Source organism: Centruroides vittatus, unplaced genomic scaffold, assembly GCF_030686945.1.
Source record: "Centruroides vittatus isolate TY-2023 unplaced genomic scaffold, ASM3068694v2 contig_18, whole genome shotgun sequence".
NCBI classification, from domain to species: domain Eukaryota; kingdom Metazoa; phylum Arthropoda; class Arachnida; order Scorpiones; family Buthidae; genus Centruroides; species Centruroides vittatus.
In genome coordinates, this window is record NW_027121101.1 from 4,356,833 (window position 1) to 4,375,685 (window position 18,853).

The window sequence follows — 18,853 nt, forward strand, 5'->3', positions numbered from 1 at the left end:
GTAATGAACCCGTGTGGCCCCTGCTTCCTTATCTTTGTAAATAAATATATGAAGAAAATTAAGTACAGGAAAAAGTTTTGAATGCGATAAACGCGCTTGAATATTGTGTACTGTACATGTGTATGACAGTTTATTCTTCATTCACAACGCTAGCGGCTACAACCACAGTAGTAAAAGAGTGAACGTAGGTTTACACGTTGTAATTTGGCCCTCTTAATCACTTCTATTTACAATACCGATTAAAAATATTGAAAAAGTATGTCTCTAAAAGTTATTAAACATTAAACTGAATCAGTACAATGCTAATATTTACTGCTATTAGTAAGTTCAAACTCTCGTTAAGTAAACGACATAGTCTAATGTACGGATATTCTATATTTTACTTAACTGAAGATTAATCAGGGCCGTGGAGAGGGGGAACTGGGAATTTATTCCTGGGCCCAGAGAAAACTTGGGGGCCTTAGCGGTTCCTATCTCTATCACTTTATTTGTTTTTAGTAAAAGTCTTAAATACTTAATTTTATTATTAGTTTTATTAACGGCCATCAACATCCGTTGTAAATACTAGACTTATTATACACAGAATAGGAAATCATTAACTGGGGAATGCGTTTCGGACCTTCTTGTCTCTCATCAGCCCACAATTTGATGATGACTGCCTTATTCATTTTTGAAAAGCAACTGTTAACTTTTTAACCATACAACAACAGATGTCAACACCATTAAATTCCCCAGTTAATAGAAACCAATAAACGTTGATTTCCTAATCGCGCTATATTTCCTATTCTGTGTATAAGTGTAGTATTTACACCGGATGTTGATAGCCATTAATAAATCTAACAGACAACAACCAGACGAAGCAAATTCAAGAAATATTTAAGACTACTTTTTATATTTGACTAAGACTTCCTCCCTCTGATAATTCGGAATAATAAGTCATATTTATAAACAAGGTCTACGTGAATTTTATAAAAACAAAATTTGAAACATTTTACGTATTTATATTGCTCAAAGAAAAAATGGTAAAAGGACCCTTTCCTCCTTAACGGGCCTAAAGTGCCCGTTCTACTGCACGCCCCAACAAGCGCTCAACGTCCTCGAGAATAACTAATTTTTTACATTTTAAACATGATATTTTTATTAAAAATTGCCTTTATATTAAGACTTTTTTTTAACAGAACAATTTCTAGTTTATTACAACTATTGCTGTTTCTTACTAATTTTTAATTATGTCCAATCGTTCCCCTAAGTTTCATTTCGCAATTTTTTATTTAAATAATCAATGATTGTTCAATCATGTATAACTAACGGGTTCAGTTTCCTGTAGAAAAAAAAATTATTTATAAAAGTTTTGTAAACTTCTATTTAAAAAAATTATTGTATCAATTTCTCGAATATTGAGAAAGAATTTATTAAATATATTATGTATCTGAAATAAGAAAATTAATGTTTACTTCATTAATATATTTTGAATTATAAAGGAAACATTTCATAAAAATTTGTCCATGAAAAAAAAAAAATTAATAATAATACGAAATATATTGTATATAATTACACAGTATAATTAAATTATTGTATTATTAAGTCTATAAAATATGAATGCCAATCAATTATCTTACCATGTCTTTAACAAAATATTCAAAAATATTTCAATTAAGTTTTTATTTTCAAATCTCCGCAAACATATTTTAAATAATACTAGATAAAGTAATTATTATTATTTTGCGATGCTATGAGAACATCTTACTTGGAACCTATTACTTTTTTCTAAATTAATAAAAATTAAATGTAACTACACCCTTTTCTGAACTTTTCCATCAAAAAGATTCTTCTACATGTTTAATAATGAAAATTAAGCCAATTAAAATTATTTTAAAATCTTTTTCTTTTCAATATCCTATTACTTTTTCTGATTCATTGTATGAAGTTGATTTCAACTGTTGGCAATTCTGGGGATTTCCTTTATTCTTATACTAGAGCAAGAGCTTTAAATTTCTTCTACCAGACATCTATCATTTTTCAATATCGACTAGTGTCAGCTTATGTCATCCTCTTCCTTCAGTTACTTTCAACACTTTTGTATCTAAGTCTGGTACTTTCTTTAATCTCATTTATGTTAAAGCTTAATTTTGACAATGTAGAAATCTAATATATTAAACTAGTTTATTTCAGCTTTCTTAGCATAATTATTTTAATAATGTTTGAAAGCAATTTTATCATAAATTATTAATATTATCCTTTATATTTTTGATCCTATTCCTTTACTTGGTCTATATATATTAGGGAGAGTCAAATGAAAATGTCATGTTAGATATTTGAGAAATAAAAACACAACACAGACATTTATCCCACCTTTTAATCAAGTTGGAAATTCTGGAGTTAGAGAAGGAAACTGGTTGTGACTTATACTTGAGAGCCTCTTGCAGAGCTCTGTCCAATGTGAGTTTCCTTTGAGTGGACCTTTTAGCAAACAATGCTACACATTATTGTGATACTATAAAAACATTATGTCATGACATAAAAAAAAGCATCCAGGTTTTTAGATAGATGGAGTTATCCTTCTCCATGACAATGCACAATCTTATGCATCTCTCTTCATTTTTGGCTCTTTCTTCAGGGAAAGGGCCTTTTTTCCACACCCATCATGTGAACGACCAGCAGACCAGGAAATAAAATTTCCTGGTCTGCTGGTCGTTCACATGATGGGTCCCTGGATGGACCTTTGATCAATCACCAAAGGTCCATCCAGGGACCACCCAACGATAATGCACAGCCACATGTTGCATGAAAAAATTAAGGCACGTGAAGAAATTCACTTGGGGAATGACTAGACTATAGTCCAGATCCTGCTCCTAGTGATTTTCATCTCTTCCCCAGCTGAAAGACATTCTGCAAGATCAACATTTCCAGTCAGACAATGATGTAGAAGTTGCAGCATAGAAATGCTTTAACCCCTTTCTCAGTCACATCCCATAAATCTATGTACATACATAGATTGCTTTTTTTTTATCAATAAGTACTACAATCCTGTATTACAGGATTCTTTTTTGGTTTTGACACATCATATGTCTGGCATGAAAAATGCTCTAGAAATTTTTATTTTAATATTTCTGATGTGCTCACTGATGTATTTCACTATTTCTCCAATAGTTGGCATTACATTTGAAATCTGAAAGAGTAAAAACTTGTTTCTGATAATTCTATACATTTGAAAGAAAAGCTATTTTATTTTTAGAAAAAACAAATGTAGGAGCTAATTTTTTCCATATTTTATCATCAAAATTGGTTATATATCAAATATAAATAATAATAAAAAATTGACACATTTCAGACAGTCAACCTGAAAAAAAAAAAAGGGACTGGAGGAGGAGTTAAAAGACGTGGCCCAGATTTCTTCAGATACGGTATCGAAAAACTTGTGCAGCATTGGAACCAATATTAACAAACTCGCAAATATGTGGAAAAATAGAAGATTGATCAATTGTAATATTTATTGTACATGCAACAATAAACATGTAATAAGAACGAAAGTTGTTGCATATTTTTTGAATGTTTAAATATTTTATAAACTACTAACATAAATTATAAATATAATATCAAAGAAAGAAAATGTGAAGCTTCGGAGGTGGGCCTACTATTTGTGCAAATAAGAAAATTTTTTTTTTGTAATTTTTGTATAGAAGCAAATAATAATAATTGTTGTTATTATAAATTAACGTTGTAAAAAGAAACCGTCAGACAAGAAAAAAAATAGTTAAACGAAAAGTGAATATTACATGTCCATAAAAGGACATGTCTGTAGAAATTTCTGAGAAAGTTATTCTTCTCAGGTTGAAACAATAGATGAATTTGAGTACTTAGATCGAACATCTTCGGTAGGAATCGAATTGTCAGTCGATGTTGACTCATCCTACGACCGGGGTTCCGATCTCGTTACAATGCGTAACGAGGGGGGGACCAATTAGAGAGCGGAGGCAAATCGACATCGACCTATCGGAATGTTCGATCTGGGACTCAAAAGAAAGTTATAAAAACCCTGAGAAAAAGGGATGTGACGTTCTCTCGGTCATTAGTTCTCTCGGTTCTTGGCTCTTAGAGCTTTGTCTCGCGATTGTACGACGGGGTTTTTTTCCCGTGATCTTCGGCAGTTGGATTACATCTCTTTTGGAAGGTCACCCACTCCCTTGGATTTGTCACCTGTAATCTGAATCGTCCCTACGTCCGGAACTCTCCCTCGAGAAACTGAACAGTGCGCCCCGAGGCCATCATACTCCTGCGAAACATCGGAGGACTTTTCTTGTGGACTTTCGATTCCGAGAGAAGGCCCAGAAGACTCGAACGCCGCCGCTGATAAAAGTATATTGTAGTTGTAAGCACCTTTTGTTATATAAACGGGTTACGAATGAAAACCTGTCTCTTGAGAGTTTCTTTCACTCCCACACGTGGATCGTGACCGCGCGACATTCTGACTAACGCAGTCGTTCGGCAAACCTCACACTGGTGTCAGAAAGCGGGATCATTTTGATTATTTTTGCAACAATTGCAAACAATTTCAGTCCCACAATAATTGTTGAGGCAGCCGAGAGAAAAGTGGGAAAGAACCATGGAAACAGAGACAGGTTTTCCAGCGCCGACTCGCGACCTAGGAGGCGGCTCAATTAGCGCCCTTTCAGCCTTTAGTGGGATGATACCTACCTACTCGGGAGACGCGGGGCGCGTAACAGATTTTTTCGATACGTTAGGGGAAGTCGCAGGATTAGCAGGTTGGACCCCTAGACAATGTTTAAGCATTGCTAAGTGTAAACTAACAGGGATAGCGAGAGATTTTGCGTGGCGCGACCTCCAAATGAAGGAAGTAACGGAGTACGCAAGCTTTAAACGCTTAATGATAAGTAGATTTGACCGAGAACCATATTCTATTAGGGTACAGAAATTCCACGCGTGTACGCAACGCAAAGATGAAAGAGTTCAAGAATTCGCCGTTAGGTTACAAACGTTAGTTAGCGCGATAATTGTAGATCGAACCGGGACAAACGAGCAAGAAAATGCCATTATCAAACGGTGTCAGCAGCAAGAATTGGACGAGAAGCTCCGCATTCAATTCTTGCACGGCTTAAATGAAAAAATGAAACGTAACGTAATGACCCATGACCCAGCTACATTTTCGGAAGCGTTAAAAATAGCGATAAGAGAGGAAACAATAGAGCAATTGACTAACAAACAGCGGAATTATATAGGAAACGTAGAGGAGTCTGCAGAGAATTCCCCAACGAAAGCCGACGAGACAAAACCCCATAAGGAAGATGCATTAGAAGCGAAAATAAGTCAAATCGCTAAACAGATAGAAACGTTAGGGAAGAGATTAGACAATCGGTCCTCGACAGCGCAAACAACTAGTACGCGAGCAGGAGAATCCAAACAAAATAGACGAATGCCATCACCCGCGTTACGAGGGAGACAGGAAGTAGGTAATCCCAATACCTATTCGAGCTCTCAATGCCGATTCGCGCAGCCGCAGCGCTTACAACAACCGCGTTTTCCTACAAATAACCGATCGTCATTAAATTATTCTGCCCAGATTCCTTCTAGACGATACTCCGGATATAATTCATTTCCTTGTAGGCCGAATTTCGAATGGAGACCAACAAATTATCGGCGATCTACTTCAAATTGGTTAGACAGTAGAATTTATGCGTCGCCCCCACTACCCGATTGGTATGGAGAAGATACCTTCCCTCCGCCCAATCGAGGGGAGTGGAGAGGAAACCCTAACACTCCAGAATGGCAGGTTCCTGTTATAAATAATCCGTTTTCGCCGCGATATCGGGAACAAATGCCAGTCTATCGAGAACAGTATAGACAGATAGGACCTAGGAATGATCAGAACTCTGAATATTTGCCTTTTAACCCGACGCGTTACGCGCAAGGCTGGTTCGTAAACGACCCTAATGCCGAGCGGGCCTTAGATAACGCGACCTTTCCTAAATACTTAGCGTTGCCCAGTCCGGAGGAAAGCCTTCGGCAAACAAATAATGTATCACAGGAGTTAAATAAAGATAGTGTAAGGTTTAATCGAGACGGAAGTAGAATAACTTCGGTGAAAGCAAAAGAACAGCGTCGAGATTTAGAGCAAATAGTAGATTATCCGCGCGAAGCTACTCGTTTATCGGGTGTCGGAGAATCTAAATTTATAAATGAAGATTTACCCCCTTGCACTTTAGTTTGTGAAATCGAAAATAAAAGAGCGAAATTAACAATAGACACAGGCGCGGCAGTTTCTTTGATATCAAAAGATTTCTTTTCGAACTTACGCGAGTTAAAGAAAGCTGAAACCAGAGAGGTAGAGTTACTTAGTGTCACAGGACACACAATAGAGACGCTCGGAAAATTCGATTTAGCATTTAGAATCGGGCAATTGAATTTTAGACACGATTGTTATGTAGTGGACTCCAAAATAACAGAACCTAATGACGGGATCCTAGGTAGAGACGTGATTGAGAAATACGACCTTACGATTTCGATAAAAAACGCGAAGCTTATTTTCCCTAGCGGTAACGAAGTTACATTCTGGGGATTAGCGAACCTTCATAATAATGTTAATAACCCACGTAACATGAGTAAGAATGACAGCGAGTTTGCAATGGTAGAAAGACAAAAGAACGGGAAGGATAGTCTATGTCAAGGAGATTTGAGGGATTTAACCCGAACAAACGATTTTAGAGAGGGTAGCAAAGTGAGTAAAAGAAAAAAACGAAAAGAAAACAAAAAAAATTTAGAGCGAAGAGTTGTAGAAAAGAGCAGTCAAAAGGAAAATGACCAGAGAGTGGTGGTAGCAAAGAACGACTCCACCATTCCCCCTCGGTCAGAAGTCGTTATAGAAGGGAGAGTATGTGGCAAGCACGTTAATAGACAGATAGGTGTAGTTGAACCATGTCCACTTGAAAGGGAGGATCTGATAGTCGCTAACGTGTTAGTGAAGGTCCCCAAAAACGGAACTGTTCCCATAAGGATAATGAATGTAAGCACGCAGCCCCTAAAGCTAAAACGAGGAAGTAAAGTAGGCGCGTACTTTCAAGCGGAAGAAGAATCAAAAGAGGAGGCGAAACAAGATAGGATATCTCGGGTGGAAGAAAATCCCATGACCAGAGCCCAATTTGCTAGTTTATTTGATTTGAAGGAAGTAGGTAAGGACAAATTAACCCCTTTAATCGATTTATTATACAAATATCAGCAAGTATTTGCAAAGCACGACTTTGACTTAGGGTATTGCGATTTAATTCAACATACAATAGAAACAGGAAACAGTGCACCAATATATCGTGCTCCTTATCGCATTCCGTATGCTCAGCGGGAATTAATGGATAATCTAGTAAGCGAAATGGTGAACAGCGGGGTAGTCGAACCGTCCAGCTCCCCGTGGTCGGCACCAGCTCTTTTGGTAAAGAAACGTGATGGAAATTGGAGATTTGTGGTGGACTTTAGGCAATTAAATAAAGTAACAAAAATAGATCCTTACCCTTTGCCCCTCATCCAGGAGTCATTAAGCTTACTTGGGAAGGCAAAGTATTTTTCCACAATGGACACTTTAAGTGGGTATTGGCAGCTACCCCTGAATCCCGACACGAAGGAAAAGACCGGATTCAGTACCACATCAGGACATTACCAATTTAACCGGATGGCTATGGGACTTTGTAATGCAGCTGCAACCTTTCAACGGCTTGCAGATCTGATATTAACGGGTCTAAAACACAAAATTTGCTTAGTCTATATGGACGATATCATGGTGTTTAGTTCTGACGTTGACTCGCATCTAGAACGCTTAGAACTCGTCTTTCAACGTCTAGCAAGTGCTGGAATAAAACTAAAGCCAAAAAAGTGCAGTTTTATGAAGCGACAGATAAAATTTTTAGGGCACGAAATCTCGGAAGAAGGGATTCGACCCGACCCCTCGAAGATCGAATGCGTGAAAAACTTCCCTCGACCAAGCAATGAGCGTGAGGTGAGGGCCTTTTTAGGATTAACGGGATACTATAGGAGGCACATTTTTCAGTATGCAAGAATATCTAAGCCTTTGTCAGACCTGCTAAAGGCAGATAACAAATTTCACTGGACCAAAGAACACGAAGAGGTGTTTGAAAGGCTTAAGGAAATTTTGGTGTCTGCTCCCCTTTTGCGATCACCAGATTTTGGTAGTCCTTTTATTTTGGCAACCGACGCATCGAACACTGCAATTGGAGCCGTATTATCGCAGGAAGACGAGCGGGGTGAACTCCCTGTAGCCTATGCTAGTCGGTTACTCAAGGAAGCCGAAAGAAACTATAGTACAACAGAAAAAGAGTGTCTAGCAGTTATATGGGCAATAAAATATTTTAGACCTTATCTCTATGGTAGAAAATTTAAAATCATAACTGACCACAGACCGCTTAGATGGCTAATCAACGTCAAAGACGAAAGTTCAAGGCTGAGTCGTTGGAATTTAGCATTACAAGAGTACCAGTTTGAGATCATACACCGTCCAGGAAAAGCACACGCTAATGCGGACGCATTAAGTCGAGTACCTATAGCTCCAATAATTGAGATGCACCCAATATATAGTAAGGCTCAGATTCGGGAACAACAATCGGAGGACCCTTTTTGTAAGGAAATCAGACGACGCCTAACAGAAAACCTATCCCCGTCGGAACAGGGTCTGAACACAGATGGTAGCGAGTTTTATTTAGACGCAGATCAAACCTTATATCATAGAAAGACAAACCCGGAAAGAAACGAAACTTGGGACAGATTAGTCATCCCTAAAACTTTGGTCGAATACGTTTTGAAGTTGTTCCACGATATTCCAAGTTCGGGACACTTAGGCGCGAAGAAGCTGAGAAAAAAATTACAGACGCAGTTTTATTGGCCCGAAATGAACAAAGACATCATACATTATTGCCAGACGTGTCAGGAATGTAGTTTGCGACGACGTCCTCTACACGGACATCAAGCTCCCTTACAAACATTCCCTAAAATCACAAAGGTATTTGAGAGAACAGCTTTAGACATACAAGGTCCTTTTCCTACCTCTAATAATGGCAACAAGTATCTCTTAGTTTTTGTAGATCACTTTTCTAGATGGGCAGAAGCAGTGCCATTACCAGACGTTACTGCTAAAACCGTCGCCAAAGCGTTCGTTACACAAGTGATCTTACGACATTCAGTCCCCAAACAATTATTGACTGATAGAGGTGCAAATTTTACTTCGAAAATGATGCGAGAAGTTTGTGATCTCTTGCACATAGAAAGACTTCTCACCACTGCATACCACCCACAATGCAACGGCATGGTGGAACGCTTAAACAAAACCTTAATAGATATACTAACGCATTATGTAGATAAAGACCAGCGCAATTGGGATGAAATGGTTCCTTACGCCCTATTCGCGTACAACACCACCGTTCATTCCAGTACCAACGAGACGCCATATTATTTAGTGTACGGAAGAGACCCAATTTATCCATTTGATGTCGTAACTGAACCCAACCGACCGAGTTACGATATTAGCGAAAATTATGCAAGCGAACTGAGGGCGAGACTAGCGATAGCACACAAGCTGGCCCAAGAACATGCAGAAAAAGCCGCACTGGATAGAAATGCGTATCAACAGCGAAGGAATAAGCCCTACAAATTTTCTATAGGCGACAGAGTTTTCGTAACGGAAGTAACGGTTCCATCGGGATTAAAGCGAAAACTAGCTCCAAGATGGCAAGGACCCTATAGGATAGTAGCGGAGACAAGTCCGGTCGACTTTATCGTCCAGCATGTGCATAACGGGAAAAGGATGCACACTCACGCTAACCGGATGAAGCCCGCTTTGGCGCGTATGGAATTCGGATCTTTTGCGACGGACGAAACTAAGTCCGAAGCAAAGGCTACCGAGTCATCCGCCTCAGAACATCAGTTGCCTATATCTAGAGACCCTTGGGATGAATTTATTTTAGAATCAATTCAGCCGGACCAACTAGACACAACAGAAACGCTAGTACGCAACCAACAGACATCCACTGCACAACCTTCACATAATTATGCCCTTAGAAGTCGGGGATCTGTGCAAGAATATCCATGGGTTCTTCCGACCTCGTCAAAAATCACACTACCGATTGACGCGATGGGAACAGACGCGGAAAAAAGTAGGACTTTACCACAAAGCCAGGGTCATGAGCGCTTGCCGCCACCTACACCTATCGGACTCTTCAAAGATTGTAAATGGTAGTCTCTATCACCCAGCAAAAGAGACTATCATAAGAAAAAGAGGAGGAGTCATTGACGATTAAAATATAAATGAAAGTTTTGATTAGAGGCAAAAAAACGGGATTTTTATTTTTATGTCGCGAACCCAGAACTATTAGTTATGTCAACTTTGTAAACCTTGAACGTGAAATTTTCTGTGTACACCAGCGTTTTACGAGTTTAAAATTGTCGCGAGAGAAACACGAGGAGCGCAAATATCTGTCATAGATTGAGTAATTTATATAATCGGAATATGAGGAAAATTTTTCCCTCCCATTTTTAAACGCGTGCAAAACAACTGTCTGTCACAACCAAAGCAACCGTCAAAAGAACCGATTCGGAAGAAAATGACGATATTCGAAAAGAGAAAGTTGAAATCATCATCAGAAAAGGTCCAAGAAACGTCGAACTTTCAACAGAATGAGTCAAAATTGAAGAAATTGTCATCTTCGAACTACATGACCTCGATTAGTGGTAATCTGCATCAACTCCGATGACAGATAACTGTCTCTTGTTCAGAAGACTGACATCTAGAAAACTGGTATGTCTGAGGAGAAAATGGGGAACACACAAACTTTCACTGTCTGTGCAGACACCCCATCATACTCATACGATTCAGAACGGAAATGGAGTAGTCCACTCCAAATGTCCAAAAAAGGAAGAAAAACCTTTTTGTTGGAAAACTTCGAGAGAAAGGAAGAAAAGCACACCTACAGATGACACGTGATCTTCGGACTCTACATGTCCACGTGCGTCGGAAGTAGCTTCTACATTTTGCATGTGACAGACCGATTGAACTAAATATCGAATCCCTGTTTGTGTTCCCAAGAACCTGAAAAGAAACGTGGACATATTCAATTTTAAAACCCCTTTTTCGGCTTTTTCAGAAATGGAAATGGAATATGGTGATTGTTATGAATTGCTCAGTCTACAAACATAAAATGTTTGCGTACCGACAAATGTAATTTAAATGTTCAAATCGAATTAAATACAACACCAAATGTTCGTAAACGTTGCACAAAAAAAAGGAAAGAAATGTAGCATAGAACTTAAATGTAAAAGTTAAAATTGTCGGAAAAATTTATAATTTGTTAAAAATTTGTTATTCGATGTAACCGCGATTGTTATTTGATCATTTGTAGAAACCTTCGGATATAGTCATGTGATGTCACGCGAAACCAAACGTGCGCGAGAAAAGCAAGCGGAGAATGAACTGACAGCGTACAACGCTCTCAGGTAAAATGTCGCTACTCCACAGCAACATTTTAAAAATGGCGGAGAGCCCTGTGAAGCTTCGGAGGTGGGCCTACTATTTGTGCAAATAAGAAAATTTTTTTTTTGTAATTTTTGTATAGAAGCAAATAATAATAATTGTTGTTATTATAAATTAACGTTGTAAAAAGAAACCGTCAGACAAGAAAAAAAATAGTTAAACGAAAAGTGAATATTACATGTCCATAAAAGGACATGTCTGTAGAAATTTCTGAGAAAGTTATTCTTCTCAGGTTGAAACAATAGATGAATTTGAGTACTTAGATCGAACATCTTCGGTAGGAATCGAATTGTCAGTCGATGTTGACTCATCCGACGACCGGGGTTCCGATCTCGTTACAATGCGTAACGAGGGGGGGACCAATTAGAGAGCGGAGTCAAATCGACATCGACCTATCGGAATGTTCGATCTGGGACTCAAAAGAAAGTTATAAAAACCCTGAAAAAAAGGGATGTGACGTTCTCTCGGTCATTAGTTCTCTCGGTTCTTGGCTCTTAGAGCTTTGTCTCGCGATTGTACGACGGGGTTTTTTTCCCGTGATCTTCGGCAGTTGGATTACATCTCTTTTGGAAGGTCACCCACTCCCTTGGATTTGTCACCTGTAATCGGAATCGTCCCTACGTCCGGAACTCTCCCTCGAGAAACTGAACAGTGCGCCCCGAGGCCATCATACTCCTGCGAAACATCGGAGGACTTTTCTTGTGGACTTTCGATTCCGAGAGGAGGCCCAGAAGACTCGAACGCCGCCGCTGATAAAAGTATATTGTAGTTGTAAGCACCTTTTGTTATATAAACGGGTTACGAATGAAAACCTGTCTCTTGAGAGTTTCTTTCACTCCCACACGTGGATCGTGACCGCGCGACATTCTGACTAACGCAGTCGTTCGGCAAACCTCACAAAAACATTGTTTAGGAATAATAATAGATTTTATTTAAACACTTACACCCACAGCAGAAATGGTGCAATGAAGATAAATAGTTTACTTTTTCCACAATAGATTTTATCAATTAAAACTAATTATTACATATCTACTCTTAGTAAATGCAATTTTGTTCAGATGCACAAAGCATGCTCCAAATTACCAAGTTGAAAGTGCAAACTGCATATATATATAGATATATCTGTGTGTTTTCTTTCAACAATGTGACAAATTAGTTATTCCAGAGGCATGCCATCAAACAGTGACATATACAAAATTCTATTTTAAGATATATACAAAACTTTATCTTATAACTAACAAGTAAAATTTAATGGAAATACAGTGTTTTGAATAACACATTCTAATAAATTTGTTCTAAAGATGAGTGACATTTCATGTACACAAATTCGTAAACTGTAATAGAGAACATCGCCTAGTTATATAATTTTTAAGTAGATTATTAAATTAACATATTCATTTTATTGATATTATAAAAATATATATACTAATTAAAAGAAAATTTTCCTTTGTTTCCATTTAAAATCTTTAATGTTAAGTCATTACACAAAATATTTTATACACTAAATGCAGAGAAAGCCAGATTATTGATTAGCAAAATCATTTCTGTCTTAAATTAATAAAATTTTTATCATAAGATCTATTATATTAACAGTTTTTTTCCATTTAAATATTCCTAAAAGACTAGAGAAATATTTAATTACAATTTTGAGAACATTTCAACGTTTGACTATATTCTGCAAAATAAATTGAAGTGTATGTGAAACAGCATATTCTAAATTTACATTTTGAATATATTTGTTCAGACATTATGTATAATCACTGTATTTAAACTATTACAGTATACAAAAAAAAAAAAAAAAAATGAGTGCAAACTATCTTATAACAACCTATCTCCATCTAATTTGAATAAAATAAGGAAGATGCTAAGTGCACTGCCTAAAATATAAAAGTTAATTTTGTGCTTTCATCTGGATTTTTTCGCCACAGTGAATATTTAATTTCATCGACAATAATGTTGTATTTGGCACTCTGTTCGCTGCCGTTTGCGTGCTTTCATCTGTTCAAAAAATTCCCAAATATCTTCTTCTCGGACAACCTATTAGATAAAATATAAAATTTAATAATAAAGTAAATCAAAACTTAACCATAGAATTATCAAATAACTAAACAACAACAATATTGATTATCTAAAATGGGAAAAATAATCAACAACTTTTACAGTATGATCCCTAGAAGTTTATTTTGAAAATAATAGAGAGCTTGCGGCAGACGTTTGCAACGCAAAAACATGTACAGTACATTGGATGTTCAGCACCACCTTCCTGTAAGTCTAGAAGTTTGACAATGGCATTTGGAAAGTCAGTGGAATCATGCTTGACATTCCAAATGCCATTGTCAAACTTCTAGTTTACAGGAAGGCGGCGCTGAACATTTGACGTACACGTTTTCGCGTTGCAAATGTCGGCAGCAACCTCTATTAGTGAAAATAATGTCAATCAATCAATGTTTCATAAACAATTGACTTCAAAAAAGCCAAAACTTAATTTTTTTTTTTTTTAAACTAAATTCTTTTTCAAACTACATATATTAATAAAAAATAATAAATTAACTTTATAACAATTTTTAAATTTTATTTGTTATATTTAAACATAATGTGGCATTCAACATTTGTGACCACTTTCATATCCAGAACTTGGATGCAACATGTGCTTGTGTGTTGCAGCCAAATTAATAATTATAATTTAGATAAGAGATGGCACCTAACATCTACCTCTAGTAGCAAATTACCTAGTATTAATTATTAAAATTAGTGGATTTATAGCCCAAGTATTTAAGGCAATTGTTCATCTATATATCTATTATTATTGTTATTTTAAATACTATAGAAAACCATTAGATGATGATCATCATCACAATTTAGATAATGTTACTTCTTCAAATTTCAAACTTCTCCAATCTTTAAGAATATTTTTTTAAAATAAGATTTATTAGTAACTCAATTTATTTTTCTTACTTCATTAAACTTTATTTTTAAAACAGATTCTGCCTCTTCAAACAGTTCTTTATTTCTTAAATTGTCAATTTTCTATTTATTAACAACTTTGCTTATTCTTTTTTTCAAGAAATATATATTTTTTGCAACATTATAATAAAACACTTCAATTAAGACATTATTTTTACAATTTATAATTATTATTTATAATAATGATTAATTTAAATAAAAGAATGATAAATTTAACTGAAACAATGCAAAACATTGCTAAAAAAATTTTAATAAGTAACAAATGAAGTTTAGTTTCAACTCATTTGGCAATATTTTTGGGCATAGTGGATACCAAACAAATGCCTATTACTTTGAATGTGGCATTCTTTCAAGAACTTATTGTATTTTATGTCTTTGCAATTAGTGAAATAACAAACTTATGACTCCAGAATATGACGACAATTTTCACATCTTTTTTTCTTATTTGAGGGCTGATGTTTAGAAAATTTGATATTTCGATTTTCTTTCCCAACACACATTATACCCAATTGTCTTTCTTATACCATTATTTTAAGCTAGTTTATTTTCTGCAATCTTATATACTGTGGAAACAACATTTTAAATTTCTTGTTTTTAATCAAATAATTAATTCAAACTTTAAAATTAGCTATTATACATAATTAAACTTTAATCTTACCTTTTTTGAGTCAGCAAACTTTTTCAAAAAATCTTTTAATTCACTCTTCATACTATTATATTCTGAAGAGTAAATAACAATTGTAATTTTTCAGAAAAAAAAACAAGATATTTATTTTATTAGACTAAAATTATAAATATATTTTACTATTCTTCATTGTTATATCATATTATATCTACAAAAAAAAACACATTGAAAAGTTACATAGAATTCCTTGTATTATTTTTCATAATTATGAAATTCCTGGCTACAGTGGATTCTCGATCTATTGTTCCCGTATCAATCATTTTCTCACATCTATCGGTTTTTTCTCCAGTCCCAAATAAGGACTAGGGTTTCTCAAATGGAATCCTGGTTGTTTTTTTAACCCGGAAAATATTCTGAGAAATTCTTTTCATCCCGGGAAATCCTGTAAATTTCTTAAAAGTTCACTTTTTTCTTATTTTATGTTAAGGTTGAGGAAATTTTACAAATAGAAAGTATAATTAACTCTTGAACTATCAGAATGCATTTGTATTTTATTTTAAACCTACTTATTAGTTTTTTAAGTTTTTGGTTGTTATGGCATGTCACAAATAGTCAATAATCAATATGTAGCTTTTTTGTGGCAGGACTCTGAAAATTCTTTACTTGTCAGAACCTGTAATATCTGGAATAATTGTGCTTATGCTGTCTTAATTTTTAACCATGCCCAGTAGCTTCAATAACTACATAATGCCAGGTTGTTCAAATTGGGCAAGGATACAAATGAGTATGAAGTTTTTCTTCATAAACCTAATTATTAAAACCAAACGAACTGCCAAAATATTGGGCTATAAGCTTGATGCTGCTATTAAAACAGCCAAGGTAGACAAATCAAGAATTCTTGAGAGCAATGCATCTCAAAAACGAACTAGAAATCTTCCAGGCTACAGGTGAAAAAACACACAACATCTATCTTCTCTTATATGCTTAAACATGATTCCACTCACATCAATTGAATCGGAAAGGGCATTCTCGATAGCAGGACTTTTCATTACTAAAATAAGAACCAGAGTGAGTGATGGGAGTATTGACCATCTTTTGCTTTTTAAAATCTTATTATAAAAATTTACAATAATATTTTGTATTATGTTTTCTTTCATTACTAAAATAAGAATCAGAGTGAGTGATCAGAGTATTGACCACCTTTGCTTTTTAAAATCTTATTATAAAAATTTACAATAATATTTTGTATTATGTTTTCTTTAAAATTACCTTTTAAGTTAGAAGTTTGATCTAAGTTCATTTTTTTTAAAATTTTCAACTCAATTCAAATGCATTTATTTATTTATTTTTTTTTTGTTGTTGTTGTTGTTTGCAGTTTCCAGCAAAATTTAATAAATTTTTTATATTTGTGAAAATTTCTATGTACTTCAAAGGTAATTTTTAATATATATCTTATACAGCATTATTAATATGATTTTGGAGGTTTCAGAACATATTAAATTACTTTAAAAAAATAAAAAATAATTACAGTCGAGTCCGCATAAGTCAACATAGGTATAACTCGACACCATCGGTTAAGTAGTCAGTTTTCTGTGGTCCGGGCCGACTTACATAGGCATTAATGTTAAAAAACTCCAGTTTACTCGACACCGTTTAACTCGTCACCACCGGTAAGTCGACATACTTTTGCTGTCCCACACTTGTTTAGATGTTCGATAAGTCAAGTCCCCTCTTGAAAAAAATGAGTTCACACCGCACTGTGCAGTCCCATTTTTTTCAGGAGGGGAGTTGACTTATTTATTAATACAGTCGACTCTGCATAAGTCGACACCCCAGGGAATGTGGAAATGTGTTGAGTATCTGATGTGATGACTAAAGCAAAGTTGGAAAAAAAACCACAAAACTACAATTAGGAAAATACAGTAGTGCGTTAAACAGTAGTATAGGCTTACAATACATTGTGTCCTCCATTTACAATTACTCTGTAGATGAAAAACTGAAAAATTCGTTTAGTGTTGTTTGTTTTGAGCACTTAACTGTCTCAACTTTCTTTTTCAATAATCATGAACGCCTTGAAAACATCTTCGCAATTTTCAATTGTTGGCAAGTAACGTCTAACGATTCTTAATGCCTCTAGCGTGAGAAAATGCAAAATTGGATTCTGGTGTGACGTTGATGTGGATTGTATATTTTCTTTTTGTTTATCTGTTATTATTTTATACATAAAAATACAAAATGTTAAGGCATTTTTATTAATATGTATATACATATTAAATATATTAATTATATATTAATACAATCCTTACTTCCTCAGCAGATTTACCAACAATAATACACAAACACCTAATTACTTGCTGAGCTTGCTTATATCTTTATTTTCAAACGTTTTCAACCTAGTTATTATAGGTCATCCTCAGGAAAAATTTATTCCATTTTCACATTCGAATATATAGCCTTCGAATGCTCGTGATATTACAACGTTTCGAAATTTTCAAAAATTTTAACGGTTTAAATAATAACAAATTAAACCAACCACAAACACATTAAAAACATTACTAATTAACAAACATAAAATAAATAAATAAATAAATAACTATTGTATCAAAAGTAGATTAAACCAGTTAAAGCTGCCATGTCCTTTCTACGGGTTTTTAAATCCCATTTCTTTTTCTATTACGTATTTCCATGCTGTTGGAAGATTATTTGCGTCTTTTGCATTTAAACATTTGTTTTCCACCTTACTTTTATATATTTCTACTTTCTCCATCCCTAATGCAATCGTCGGGGAATGGACTGCCTTTACTATTCTCGCTTCATCCCATTTTACGTTCGCTCCTTCCTCTTGTCCCATGATCGCCAAAATGGTGTTATTGTGCCCTTTTTTTACATCATATTTGTGTTCTTTTATACGTGTTGCCAAATTACGTCTAGTTACTCCAATATATTCTTTTGTTACTGCTAATTGCTCGTTCTCAAATGGAATCTTATAAACCCCCGCCTTATCCTGCATTCTCATTGCGTCCTTATCATTTCTAAGTAATCTGTATATGCTTGGTGCTCTTTTATAAATCATTTTTGTGCCTTTATATCTACATAACTCTTCTATCACCCCTTCCATTTTTCTGTCATACGTGAACTTGCTGATCCGATCCTCTCTACTAAATCCTCTGTGTCTATGCTGTTTGTAACTCTTAAGTAACCCTTCTATTATGTTTGCTTTATAACCTAACTGCTTTGCCACTTTTTTAATTCTGTCAATCTCCTTAATTTGATCTCGTACATCTGTGCAGTATACGTACGCCCTTTTAATAAGCGCTTTAAACGCTGCCATCTTATATTTGAACGGATCATTAGACCACGCCGGTATATATAGGGGCGCAAGCGTGGGTTTTAAATATACTGAAGTTTGTATACCTCCCCTTTTAAACTTTATATTTATGTCCAGAAAATGGAGTTGCGTACGGCTTTTTTGTTCCATTTTTAGCTTTAACCCATGCGGATTGTCATTCATAGCAATTAAAAAATCTCCAATCTTTCGTTCATCCTTCCAAATTATCAATACGTCATCCACATATTTCTTGTACATTACAATGTACTCCTCAAATGATCTTAGGATATCTTTTTCTAGTTGACGTACTACCAACTCGCATAGGAGTCCCGACATGGGACTTCCCATTGAGACACCTTTCTTTTGCTTGTATGTCACCCCACCAAATCCAAAAAAC

At 35.4% G+C, this 18,853-nt stretch overlaps 1 protein-coding gene across 1 annotated transcript in view; it reads right to left on the bottom strand.

Annotated features, from left to right (window-relative positions):
• Nucleotides 1–12,444: 12,444 nt before the first annotated feature.
• Nucleotides 12,445–18,853, bottom strand: part of LOC136969585 (putative E3 ubiquitin-protein ligase UBR7) — a 51,329-nt gene continuing 44,920 nt past the window's right edge. Inside the window, exons 10-11 of the mRNA XM_067263809.1 lie at nucleotides 15,162–15,223; nucleotides 12,445–13,576 (exon numbers count right to left, since the gene is read on the bottom strand). Of these exons, the coding sequence (XP_067119910.1) occupies nucleotides 13,481–13,576; nucleotides 15,162–15,223 (158 nt within the window). The 3' untranslated portion in view covers nucleotides 12,445–13,480. The remainder of the gene's footprint in view (nucleotides 13,577–15,161; nucleotides 15,224–18,853) is intronic.